At 51.7% G+C, this 13,176-nt stretch overlaps 1 protein-coding gene across 2 annotated transcripts in view; it reads right to left on the bottom strand.

Moving 5' to 3' along the window:
* Positions 1-1,606: 1,606 nt before the first annotated feature.
* Positions 1,607-13,176, bottom strand: part of STK40 (serine/threonine kinase 40) — a 32,993-nt gene continuing 21,423 nt past the window's right edge. For both annotated transcript variants that reach the window (XM_084816208.1, XM_084816209.1), the window contains exons 7-11: positions 10,615-10,730; positions 7,791-7,935; positions 7,539-7,658; positions 5,661-5,745; positions 1,607-4,679 (exon numbers count right to left, since the gene is read on the bottom strand). In XM_084816208.1, coding sequence (XP_084672334.1) covers positions 4,461-4,679; positions 5,661-5,745; positions 7,539-7,658; positions 7,791-7,935; positions 10,615-10,730 — 685 coding nt within the window. In that variant the 3' untranslated portion in view covers positions 1,607-4,460. The remainder of the gene's footprint in view (positions 4,680-5,660; positions 5,746-7,538; positions 7,659-7,790; positions 7,936-10,614; positions 10,731-13,176) is intronic.

Raw genomic sequence — 13,176 nt, forward strand, 5'->3', positions numbered from 1 at the left:
CCAGTTCTTGTTGCAGCAGCGCCCGGCTGAACCAGGCGGCTCAAACAGCCCACCCCCACGCCCAGAGGTCCCCCTGGAGCAAACCTCTCAGCAGAACCCTTTCAAGCTGGAGCCATGCAGACAGAGCATCTCAGGGCACCAGAGCTCGCTGGTGGGCAACGTGCTCGACGTGCGGAAGCTCCTCGGTTCAGTCCACAGGACTGCCGGGTAAAGGGTGTGTGAGGTGGTAAAACTGCGCAAGAGGGGCTGCCGGGGCCCTCTGCCAGAGACTATGGAGCAGACAGTGCTGGGAGAGATGGATCAATGGTCCAAGGGACCCATGAAAAGACAGCTGCTGTCCGAAGAGAGCAGGGGGGCACTTCCCCGCCTGGAGACAGCATGGCCTTGTGGAGTAGACAGCGAATTGGCCTTAGACTGGAAGGGCTGTGTTCAAATCTCTGAGCGCTGACCAGGCTAGCCTACTTCACAGGGTTGTTGTAAGGATAAAGCAGGATTGGTTCCCAAATAACCCACTCTGAGCTCATGGGAAGATGATGGCCAGCAACTAGGTTGGGTTCAAGCCCTCACTGGGCTGGGAATGCCAGCTCACATTTGCACTTTCCCCTTCACCCTGCCCTGCTTCTTTTGTCAGTAGCTCTTGCTATGCGGCTTGCTAGAGATCTGTGCAGAGACAGTTGCCATGGGAAATGCAAACCTCCCCAGCAACCCCCATCCCACTCAGTGGAGACAGAAGAGATCTCAGAGAACTACATTTAGCTCAGGGGCTGCCCTGCATCAACCCTGCAGAGTACTAACTTCTGCCCTCCTGGGCAGAAATAGTTGGGAGAAGAGCCTGTCTTACTCAAGAGTAAGGAAAAGTAAAATAGTCAATGTTTTTCAAGAAGCTTAGCTGCCACAGAAAGTACATTTGGGGGGTGGTTCCTTAGGCAAGACATCAGAGGAATCTTAGGAACCAAACTGTGTTTGATAAGAGCAGTGGAATTCCTCCCAGGGTCAGTTCCACACATTCCTAAGAAGTGCCGCAGTTAAACAGCAGTGTCTGTGCCATGCCTGACTGCCAAAGCTAACGGGGGCTTGGAGCGCTGCTGTTTGGAAAGAAACAGTTGCAAACATTCTCAAGAGATGCTTCTCCGGTGGGAGCGGTGCCTTCATTCTGACCAAATACTGGTCTTGCTGATGTGAGATGCATCAACTCTGTCTCTTCGCCCAAGCTACAGGCCACCCCAAAGGTTCTGGGCCTGGACAACTCATGTTTCATGCAGACTAGCAGAGCGCCCGACCTCGCATATGTTATGTGTAATGAACCGGTGTGCATCACTGCTCTTCCAGTGTAACTCATTCTAGTTTTGCCAGCTATGGAAGGGCAGGATCCAAGCCTGGCCCTCTGGATTACTGGGTCTCATGCCTCCACCTGGCTTCCAAGATTCCAGCAGGCGCTGCCTACCTACTTTCAAGCACACCTTCCTAGGCATGAGGGCTAGAAGCTTTCCTTAAAAGAAGCAAGCAAAGGTTTATCTTGAAGTAGAAGTCTGCTTCTGTGGAATTATGGCTGCGGGCACACAGACCCTGGCAAAGAAGGAGCCTGCACCTCCCGACACACAGATTTAGTTCTACATTATGAAATTTTATTGCTGACATGCAGGAATAGTTGGGTGTAATACAAAAATAGGTCTCTATACAAATTCTCTTTGCATTTTTTTTTACAATAGGATCTTTGTCTCTGGTGTCTCACCCAGCCTGTAAGCCACCAAAAGAAAACCCAGCAGCTCCCACCAATCCCCCCCGCCCCCCAGTTTCCTTTCCATCTTCTTCCAGTTTGTTTTTTTATCACCATGTAACAGATGGGTGGAACACTCAACTTTACCGTCAGTGGAGTATTGCTACCTTTTTGGGGGATGGGGCAAGGACCAGTACAGACACACAGCCAGCTATGTTGGGAAAGAAGTTAAATATGGGGTTGGGGGGCAGAGAAAAGGGGAGTCGGCTCTACTTGCATTCTTGAGGGGGCCAGAAAGTAGCTGAACTCTCAGATGATTCATATGATGGCTACTTACCCATCCTTCTGCACGAGTCCTAGGAAATAATCAGGCCTAAGGGAAGACCCCTCCTGCGAGGGAATGGTGGGGAACAAAATCGTGCTTAAGTTAAATTGTGGCGCAGGCCAGCCCACACCCTGAGCTGCCCCCTCCCCTTCATCCTATGTGTCATGCTGGCTGTGCCCCACTCCCAATATTGTTAGGACACATCAGCCAGAACCAGCTGTAGGTGGAACAGAGGCGGAGGGAGTGTAAAACCCACTTGTTCCATCTTCAGGCTCCAAAGGCTGTTTTTGGCATGTGTTGGCCCAGCCCAAGCAGCGCACTGCGCACTGCTCAGCTGACAAGATGTGCAGTTCATTTCTGGAGTAGGGAAGTGCACACCTCCCTGCTCGAGGGACTCTTCCCATGTGCTTTGTGGGCTACTACGGTGCTACGAGGGACGGCCCTGAAAGCAACCATGGAGGCTGTGTCCTGAGAAACAAGATCAAGGGGACCCCAGAGGCCAAATTTACTGCCAACACCCCCCTCACCCACGCAAGAGATGCCGCTAGCTCTTTAGTGTTCGTTTTGGCCCAGCTTCTGCCAGAGGCTGGCTTTGCAGAACTGAGGTGCTCCTTCACAAGCAGTGCAACTACAGACACACTTATGCTGCACTTCCTGGCCAAGACTGCATGGAGGGTGGGCGCTCAATACCTCAGGGCGGTCCGGAGACAGTCCTGCTTTGCCATCCCTACCAAGAGGGAAAAAAGGCTGCTGAGGTCAGCCCTCTCATTTTCCAACGTAGGCAGAGACTGACCAAGGCTGGTTCTGCCCCACGCCTGGCTGCACAGGGTTTGCAGAACCTGCACGGAGGTCCTTGAGGAGAGTTTACACATGGGTGTGTTTTTTAAAACAAAGACTTGCAGACACGGCTTGAATTCCACAATTCTTTCGCAGTTCGTGACAGCAGAAAAGCATGCCTGGCCTGGCCTGGCAAAGCCAGCTTTCAGATTCCAAGACCTGTGCCTGCAGTTCTTCCAATCATGTAATCACACCCACTCAGGAAGTTAGTCATTCCCTTACACCAGTGGGGATTTCAGCGCCCCCCCCCCCCACAAGTGTTTCTGACTAAGGGGTTACTGAAGAGCTCCTGGCTAAGAAATCATCTGTCCATCTCATTTGCTCCATGACAACGCCGCTTATCTGATACCATGATGGCCACTTGGGCACCAAATACTTTGGCCAGGAGACAGACTAGTGCTTGAGTCACTTCTGGAAAGGCGATCAAAGGCAGTAGGGAAGAAAGAGAGGGAAGGCTGGAGAAGGGTGGCGTGAGCCTGGCTTATCTGGCAAGAGAGGCATCCCGCTCAAAGAACACGGCTCAGAAACTGTCCTGCCCAGTCTCGGTGCAAACTGCCACATGCGTGTCCTCGGGGGAATCTCCCCCTCCAGACCCGTGCTTATGGGTCCGCGCTGCGACAGGACAGCAATGGCAAGACAAAGCAAAGAGCACAGGAAGAGTGGAGACCAGCAGGCCCTTCTGGACCCGAGACATATTTGTGGGAGAGAGGTATCTGGGGAAGGGGGCGGGTTGGGGGGGAAGGGAGGAAAAAACCCTTTCACATTATCACAGACTTATCCCTTCAGCCGTACCACTGTGATGAGGGGGCAAGAGAGACATCAACAGAATTAATGCAACATTACATAAGCTACCATTTGAAAAACAAACGAACAAACAGAACTCCCAGGAAATCCAAAATAATTGAGTGACTGGAAAAGGGAGGCTTGGGCCTCCAGAAAAGCTACATTTGGGGCAGGCCCTGGATGAAACTCTTCCCCCTTGCCAGAAGGTGCAAGCAACGGCTTCATGCCTCGACATGCTCATAGTAAAGCCGACTCAGTCTGTGGCCAGAGGGGTCCGAAATCAACACTTGCAGAGAGCGTATTCAAACCAGGTGTTAAATTAAAAATAGAACAAATAGAGGGTTGAGTGGGAGAGGGTTTAAGAAGTAGTTACTTCCATGAAACCCAGAGGGAGGGAAGGGAGAAGGGAAAAATAATGATTAAGCTTATTCAAACAATATGGAGCAAAACGCAACCCACGTAGCCTCCACAGTTCAACATCTGCGTCAGAGAAGAAGCCTGCTGGGGCAACCTTTGCCAAAAATGCTCCTCGCTTCAGTCCAGAGAACAGTGTGGTTAAAAAAAGACAGAGGTAGATTTCAGAGTCATGATTAAAAGCAGATCAGCTGTCTAGGTTTGGAGTTAAAATCCACCAGCCACTTCCCCAGACAGTTGCCTTCCCCCGGCCCTCTCGGGGCAGAGCAAACCCCAGCAGGTGAGACCCGTCAGTGGGGGAAGACTGCTACACGGCGGGGGATGCCGGGCTGGGCTATTGCTGTCGTGCCGGGTCAGGTGGGCGGCTCCTGCGGTCTCACGGAGCTACTTCCGAAGGTAGCGTTGTGCAAGAACGGCGGCGTCAAGGGGGCTCATGGGCTGAGCGTCGTGGCCGAGGCGGCGCACAGGAGGGATGTTCCCAAATTGCCGCTTTTGGAGAAAGCTTTTGGCATCATGAAGGGTGTTCTTCTCCTCAGCGAGCAACAGCTGCTGCCTCATGTAGTTCTCGAACTCGTACTGAGAACACTCCTCAGTCACTTTGGCCTATGGAAAGGACAGACCCTGTCAGGGATGGCAAGGGAGGAGGAGCAGACCTGTTCCCCCCCCCCCCCGCCCCCTTCTGCCTTGCCACAGGAGCTCTGGAAACCAAGCAGGGACACAGCCCTCTGACACTCAGCCCTCCCACAAACACACTGCCTGAGCCCAGGGAATCCCAGCTTCTCAGGGATCCCAGGGGTGCATGGGCAGTGAGCAAGGCCCCAGAGGAAGGGCAGCTGGAGGCAGTGGGAACCCACATAAAAAAAGTGGAAGGGAAGGGATGGCCTGTGGAGGAGGTGGGGGGGCAAGGAAAAGATGGGGCCAGCCGAGGGCCACATCTTGGTCTTGGAAGAAGCAGGAAGATCTGGGGCTGCGAGTCTCTAGCAACATGTCATTACTTTGAGATTAAGGAAGCCACATTAAACACAGGATTCAGTTTTAAAACGTGTGCCCACCACACAGGCTTCCTGCACGGGATGTTTACTTTCCCTCCCCTAAAGCTGCCCGGAAGCTCCCCCCCCCCCCCCTCAGCATTTCCCGTCAGCTGTGAGCTCTAGCTTGCGCTGAGCCTCCACATTCAACCACCTGATGGGAAAAGCCCGAAGACTGGCGGGGACAGCCGCCTGCACAGAACCGTCACCTGCTTGGCCCAGCTTTGACCAGGAACCGGACTGCCCGGTGCCATCACAACTTCCACTGGAAATACACAGACATGCACACCAGCAGGTCTGCAGCTCTAGAAGCCAAGTTCGAAAGCGGAGCTTGGCAACACTTCAGAAGCCAGAGGGAGGCTGAGCAAAGTTCCTCTCCCCCCTCGTCAGGGATAGGGCTTCGGTGAGCTGCTTGACCCGCCCCATGGTGAGCAGAAAGCAAGTTATGCCAGAGCAGCAGATACAAGATCTCGTCCGGCTCCGGAGCCCGCCTCGCTCAAGGGCACGCCACCCGCCATCACGTGCTGGCAGCACCCCTCCAGGAGGCCTTCCTTACCTCGTGCACGCTCTCTGGATTGCCCACCTGGTCATCTATATCTGGCACCACCTGCAAGGGCCCGCTCAGCGAAGACATGGACTGCCTGCAGGAGACAGGCTTGTGGGTCAGAAGGAGACAGGCTTGTGGGTCAGAAGGAGACAGGCTTGTGGGTCAGAAGGAGACAGGCTTGTGGGTCAGAAGGAGACAGGCTTGTGGGTCAGAAGGAGACAGGCTTGTGGGTCAGAAGGGCACAGGCCAACGGCCTCAGAGCTGCTACGCCCCCAACTGACCCGGTGCTCTTCAGCACTCTGCACCCAGGGGCCTTGTGCACCCACACTCCCTCCCAGGGACACAAGTGGTCGAGGGTGCTGCCCACTGTGCCCTCATCAGGCAATGCAGGACCGGGGCTTGTAGTGGAGCAACACCGTCTGTGTGCACAGACCATCGTGACTCTTTCTGCAACCGCGTGGGGAGGGAGAACCATGGCAGGCACTCTTTCCCCACGTGCTGCAAAGTTAGGGTGTGCCTGCATGACAGCGTCTGCTCCAAAGAACACCGCAGCCCTGCTGGGCCTACCCAGCCCAGCACCCCGCTTCCCCAAAGCGGCCAACCCGAGGCCTCGGGGAAGGTTACAAGCAGCACCTGAGGGCAACAGCCCGCCCTTATGTTCTGCCCCAGCAACGAGACAGACTGCTCTGATCCTGGAAGCCACAGAGCCAATGGGCCGCTCTGCTCTGTGCGTCTGTCCAACCCCCTTCAAAGCCACCTAAGCGGCTGCCGCCACGTCTTGTGGCAGAACATTCCACACTTTAATTCGGTGCTGTGTGAAGAAGTATTTCCTTTTACCTGTCCTGAACCTCCCACCATCCAGTATCAGGGCTACTGTATCCCAGGTTCTAGTATTATGAGGGAGAACAACATTTGTCTACCCAATTCCACCTCTCCATGCATACTTGTGTACACCGCTATCATGTCCAAGTTGCCTTTCTTGTAAAAAGCCCCAAACACAACCTGTCCTCAGAGGGAAGCTGCTGCAGCCCCTTGATCATTTCAGTTGCACTTTTCTGCACCACAACTGTACATGGCATCCAAGTGTGGTTGCACTGTGGATTTGTATAGCATGATTACGACACTGGCAGTTTTATTTTCGACTGTAACCTAATACTCCTTACTACAGAACTTGCCTTTTTCACAGCTGTTGCACAGTGGGTTGACATTTTCGCTGATGACATTTTCACCCCAACATGACTCCAAGGTATCTTTCTTGGGTCATTACCAGCTCAGATCCCACATTAGGATTTTTCGCCCCAATGTGTATCACTTTACACTTGCAAATGCAGTTCAAACTGTAAAGTAATGCACGTTTGGGCAAAAGGTTCCCATACAGACTGATGTGGGGGTCTGGGCTGGTGGTGGCTGGGCAGAAAAGAGAGCTCAGGGAGTGTTTGTGTACAGGGCGTGCTCCCTGTACACGTGGCCTGTGCCACGTAATCACACAAACAGGATCTTCCTGTTCTGCCATCCAGTTGTGGCCTAACTAAAGGTGGCTTCTCAAGCTCGATTTTGGACTTGGGTCTCTGCAGCCGGGTACAAAACTTGGTGCAAGAAGATGCTCTTCTAGCAAGGAAAGGGAACAAGGCCCAAGGAGGTTGTAATCATTCACATGCACCATAAGAAATAAAACATGGAGCAGGCCTTGAGAGCAAGCCAGCAGCATTCTCCGTCCTGAAGCCCTCTTCAGCTCCTGCCAGAGCCACAGGCAAATGGGCACAGAATCCTCGAGACCCCAGCACTGCAGGTGAACTGTGAGCGGAAGCCATTCAGCAGAGGGACTCAAGTCCCCATCATCCCCACCCAGGGCTGCACCCAGATCCTCATCTCCCACCACATGCTTACCAAGAGGCGATTATGGAGCTGAGGGAGTCGAGCACTTCAGAGGCAGTCAGGCGCTGTTGGGGATCCAAGACCAGCAGCTTTCGAATCAAGCACACAGTGTTTTCTGACACCCGCCCATCTCTGCTGGAGAACAGCGAGAGTTAGGGGAGGAAAAGCCCCTGAAGCCCCTGATGCCAGGGGTACCAAGACCCCTGGCCTGGCTTGGGGTGCATCCTCCGGCGTAAGGAGGAGCTGGGGGCTGCTTCCACTCACTCAGGGATGGTGTACTCGGCTGCTTTGATCTTGCGGAAGAGCTCCTGGGGGATGCTGTCGTAGAAGGGGAACTGTCCGTACAGCATGGTGAAGAGGACCACACCCAGGGCCCACATGTCACTGGGCTTCCCACGGTACGGACGACCTGCAGACAGAAGAGGTGCCCGCACGTCAGCACGGCCTCTCCAGCAGCAGCAGCTGAGTCCGTGTGCTGCTTGGGCTCATACTGTGCCGAAGCCTCCTCTTTAAGCAAAGAGGCAGGCACACAAGTCGTGGTGAGGAGAGAGACAGTGATGCCCACCCAGCCCTACAGGTTACTGAATCATTCCTCCTCCTCTTCCAGGGGCAGAAGGAAGGAAAATCCCTTTCCCACCCCATGGACTGGCCAGCAGGGAGAGGGACTTGAGGCAACTGTACTTCTGCTTAAAGTGGAGCAAAGTGGAAATAAGGCTGTATGTTCCTCTGTGACCTGGCTGAGGGGCACCCCACAGCCTCAAGGCTCTGGAGGGCCTTGGGCTGCCAAGAGAACATAAGAGCATAAGAAGAGCCAGGCTGGATCAGACCAAAGGCGTATCTAGTCCAGCGTTCTGCTTGCACAGTGGCCAACCAGAGAGCAAAAGCAACTTTGTGCTCGTGTTCCCCAGCAACTAGAACACAGAGCCACCCTGCCTCCAAGACTACAGTCATCCTGACTAGTAGCCACTGATAGCCTTACCCTCCATGAATTTATCTAATCTCCTTTTAAAGCCATCCAAGTTGGTGGCTGTGAAGATTATACACACGCTCACACAGTTATGTTCTGTAATGTTTAAATACTCTCTGTGAACGTGAGGTTACAATGTATCTGTGTAGGCCTTAGTGTTATGTCAAAGACCTGAGTGCTTAGTGACACATTCTGAAGAGGGAGGGAGGATCGCTTTTAATATTTATAGATGGGGCCTGGATCAGGTAAATTCACTGTTGATTCTTCTGGGAAACATCAGACTCTGATTTGCTGGGGGTTCTAGCTAGGTGGAAAAGAGCAGTTGGGAAATTACAGTTGACAGAGAATTAGTCAGTTGGTGGAGGGAGAGAGAGTCTGTTCGTTGGTGTGTGATAGAAGGACTAGGGAAAAGCTGAGGACAAAAGTGAATAGCTGAGACCTGAATATTAAGCTATCCCTCCTCTGTGTGGTAACCATACATTGCTGGTGAAGATCAGGAGTAGGGAGTGGGTGGCTGTGTGATGCCAAGAGGCTGCCCTAAGATCGTACCAGAAGAAAGTTACAGAAGCAGCCATTAAAAAACAGATTAACTGTCTAGGCAGCCAGTAGTACAAGAGGAGAAGTTTTGTCATCAGAGGGATACTGTACTCAAGAGCTGGACCTGGGTATGGGTGAATTTGGCTGGGGTGGAGGTTTAGGGAATTTGGCCTGAGGTTAAAACAAAGTCATTAAGGGTGCAATCCTATGCATGTTTAGACAGAAAGAAGTCCTACAATTTCAAGCATTCCCCATTCATCCATGGGAAAAACCCAAAAGTAAACGTTGGTATTTCCTTATGTATAAAATATCCCTTTAATAATCAACCAACTTGTTTAACTGTTCATCTTGTCTCTAGTGCTGGTGCCCATCTCACGCTGAAGCCACTTATACAAAGCTACTAGGAGGTTCTAAAGTATTCTAAGAGAATTGGTGGCAGCGGAAAAGGATCGACTTGTGGAAGTGTGAGTTATAGTGGCATGGAGTGCCTTAGGCCCTAAAACAGGGATCCCCAACCTTTTTGGATCTATGGGCACAATTGGGAATTTGAGGAACTGCTGTGGGCACCACCACAAAATGCCTCATCAGTGGAGAGGTGCTTTGGTGTCCACCTGTCATGCCTCTGGATCTTAGGCTGCATCTTATTTAGCAAAAACTTTTGCTTCATGTCTATTGGACACGGCAGCATCTCTTTAACAAGGGATTGATAAATTCAGCTAATTGCTGCTGGTGCAATACAGCTAATACTTCTTTTGAGCATATGTTTTGGCAATGTCCAGTAGTTCCTTCCTTGCGGGGGAAGGTTATTACACAGATAAGTTCCGTACTGAAATCATATTCACTGATGTACATGCTCTTTTAAATTATTTTAAATGGTTTATCTGCACCCTTTTGACAGCTAAAAGACTGATATTACAACACTGGAAGAATAAGAACTCACCTCCTATAATGCAATGGACTGAGGACCTTACAACACTTTCAATATCTGAACGGGTAGCATATGTACAAATGGATACTTATTTGGAAATTTGGTCCACTTTTGATGAAGCCTATGTATAACTACAAGAAAGCTGTCTGCATTTCATACAAATCCATGTACGTATATTTTAAAAAGGGGGGGAAATAAATTTTTGGGGGTGCCTGCAGACACCACATTGGGGATCCCTGCCCTAAGATATAACCATTTGCTAAAAAAGAAAAAGAAAAAAAAGGAACTGCACAGGTGGGATTGCATTCCCCCTATGTGGTGACTAGTGGTGGCGTTGCCCAGTGCAGGAGCAAATTCGCCACAGGGGCCATTAGAAGGTTGCACTGTGGTAGTGAATGCCATACTTTAATTTGTGGCGTGTGGGATGGGTTGTGAAGTGAGGAGGAGCCTCAAGATACAAAAGGGGCTCATTCTTGGTAGTAAAGAGGTACTCCAAGGCCAATGGGGTGGCAGGCACGATTGGTCTCTCCGGGAGGTAAGGAAGCAGCCTGGTCCCGCTCCGAGGCCGGGATCCCAGCTGAACGAGAGCACGAGCCCTGGGGAAGAAGGCTGGGCTGCAGATTACGTGGCTCAGGCAGGGAAGGGTGGCCACTTACCACTGAGAACATCGGGGCTGATGTAGGCAGGGCTCCCACGCTGATCCTTCAGCAGGTCATCTTCACTCACAAGGTGCTTCCCGAGGCAGAAGTTTGTGATGGTGATTCGGTGGGTCCTGGAGGGAAAGGAGAAATCAGTGTGACTGGCATGGGGCAGGGAGGCAAGAGAGGAAGCCAGCAGACCCCAAGAGGTATCGACACACAGGCTTCTGGCAGCCCTGAGGATGGCTGCTGTCAAGCGGTTCATGAGAGGGGACTGACTGCACGGTGGATGCTGTATGTTGGGAACTTGGTTTGATGTGTAATTATGACCAATGAGAGCCAGGATGGTGCAGTGGCAGACAGGGTGCTGGACTGGGAAGACAAGGGTTCAAATCTCCACTCCATCTTGAAGCTCGCTGGGTCACTCACTGACTCTTTCAGCCTCACTTAGCTCACAGGATGGCTGCAAGGAAAAAATGGGGGGAGGGGAGCCATGTTTGCTGCCCTGAGCCCCTTGGAGGAAGTGCAGGATATAAATATGGTGATTACATGATATTAACAACATTATTAACAACATTTGCTGGATACTTTTCCATGAATCAGTTGGTATATGTATCGTTATTGGAGTTCATTCTTATTATTAATTACAATTATTTATATGCCACCTTTCAGGATACAAACCTTACCACAGTGGCTTACACGTAACATAAAACAATTAATATATTTTTAAAAACTCATCAGGATCCTTCCCTCAGAACAGCTGATGGTAGACAGCCAGTGGGGGCGGGGGAGGAGGGGAAAGTCTAGCTGGAGTGGGCCCTGAAGTCTTCTTCACCTTCTGTGGGTCAGGCACGGGAGACCTCCGGCTTGCAGAATCTAGGGCCCTGAGGCTCTGCCGTTGGAGGCTGGTGCAAGACAGTGGCGGGGCTGAAGTCGCGCCAGGCAGCAGCTCAGGAGGCAGGCCAATTGCCTCCACTACCCCACAGACTGGGATGGGCGGCACAGGCAAGCACGGAGCAACACCGGAGCTATGGCCAGCCAGGGATTCTTACAGCCTAACTGAGAAAAAGTAACCCAGAAAAGCCTTTGGTTGTTGCTACTGTTAAACAGCTGGGGGTCAGAAGCTCTCGCTGATCACCCAGCCATCTACCAGTAGATCCCAGTTTACCTGATGTCACTTATATGTTCCAACCAGGAACCATATGTTTTTTGATAATCAAATACATAACAAGAAGAAAGGGGTGAAAAACTAGACCTAGTCAGGAGCCACAGCAGGACTCCACCCGCCACCATTACTTGAGCGAGGAAGTTAGTGGTATGGATGCCAGATTGGAACATGGGGTGTCACTGCCAGAGCTTTTACTATGTCAGGAAGGGGACACAGAATCCCCACAGCCCCATTTTCACTTCATGGGGGCTCTTCTTGATGCCTGGGAGCACCGGGACAGATCCCCTATAGGTAAGCCTGCTCCAGTGTAATACGGGAAGAGACACCTACCAGAGGTTAAGTACTCATTTTTCTCACCCATTATCAAGCTGCTCTATTTAAACCAACTCTTTCCCAGGAAAACAAAATACATCAAGGTACCCACTCTCCTTTGACACGGATCACAGCATTAGGAACATAGGAAGCTGCCTTATACTGAGTCTGACCACAGGTCCATCTAGCCCAGTATTGTCAACACTGACTGGCAGCAGCTCTCCACGGTTTCAGGCAGGAATCTTTCCTCGCCCTACCTGGGGAAACGGGGATTGAACCTGAGACCTTCTGCATGCAAAGCATTTGCTCTACCACTGAGCTACAGCCCTCCCCTCTAAGGGTCTCTCAACACTCAGCTTGCAGAAGTCAAACGCACTCAGGAAAAAAAAGGAGCAGCCATCTCTAAATCACCCACCTGTGAAAGAGGACTGTCCCCCTCTCCCCGATCCTGGAGGGAAGAACCTGGCCCAGAAGCAGCCACTGCTGCCCGCCTGGTCACGTTCATCGTTAACAGATCTGAGATATATGTGCAAATGCTGAGAAACCCCCCAAAGGACTTGCCGCCCCACTGAAAGAGGCCAGCTCTCACAAAGGCCTTCCTTGCTCAATGAAGAGGTGCAGTGACGGTGGGGAATTCAGGGACACAGCGATCAAGAATGGACTTCGAGAAAAATTTTGGAGGATGGATGAAAGAGCAGCTGAATCAGCCGGCCCAAATGCTCTTCAGCCTAAACCAGCTGGAGCCTTTTCTTAAAGCTAACAGAGTTCAGCATTCCAAACTGCCAGCTGGTGATGGCTCTCCCGTGAGCCAGGGTCAGAAGACTGCTGAGGCTCATAAACATCCTCCATTTCTTTTGACATAGCACAATGTTTTCTTGGCTCTGAAGGCCCTCAAGGGGATCAGCATCCAAGGCACTTCAGCTATTAATATATCAATGGCCATTTTCCATCAGCCAAAACTCGACTCCATTCAGCTGTGGACCAGGAAGGAGTAGAAAACAAAATGTTTGCCTCACTGGGACCCTGGACGAAGGCCGCCCTCCCTGGCAATGACTACGGGTCTTCCTGTACCAACAAGCCATTGCTCAACAAATGCTGGC

Source organism: Heloderma suspectum, chromosome 10 (genome assembly GCF_057233095.1).
Source record: "Heloderma suspectum isolate Gila_16-S chromosome 10, 16-S_ref, whole genome shotgun sequence".
NCBI classification, from domain to species: Eukaryota; Metazoa; Chordata; class Lepidosauria; order Squamata; family Helodermatidae; genus Heloderma; species Heloderma suspectum.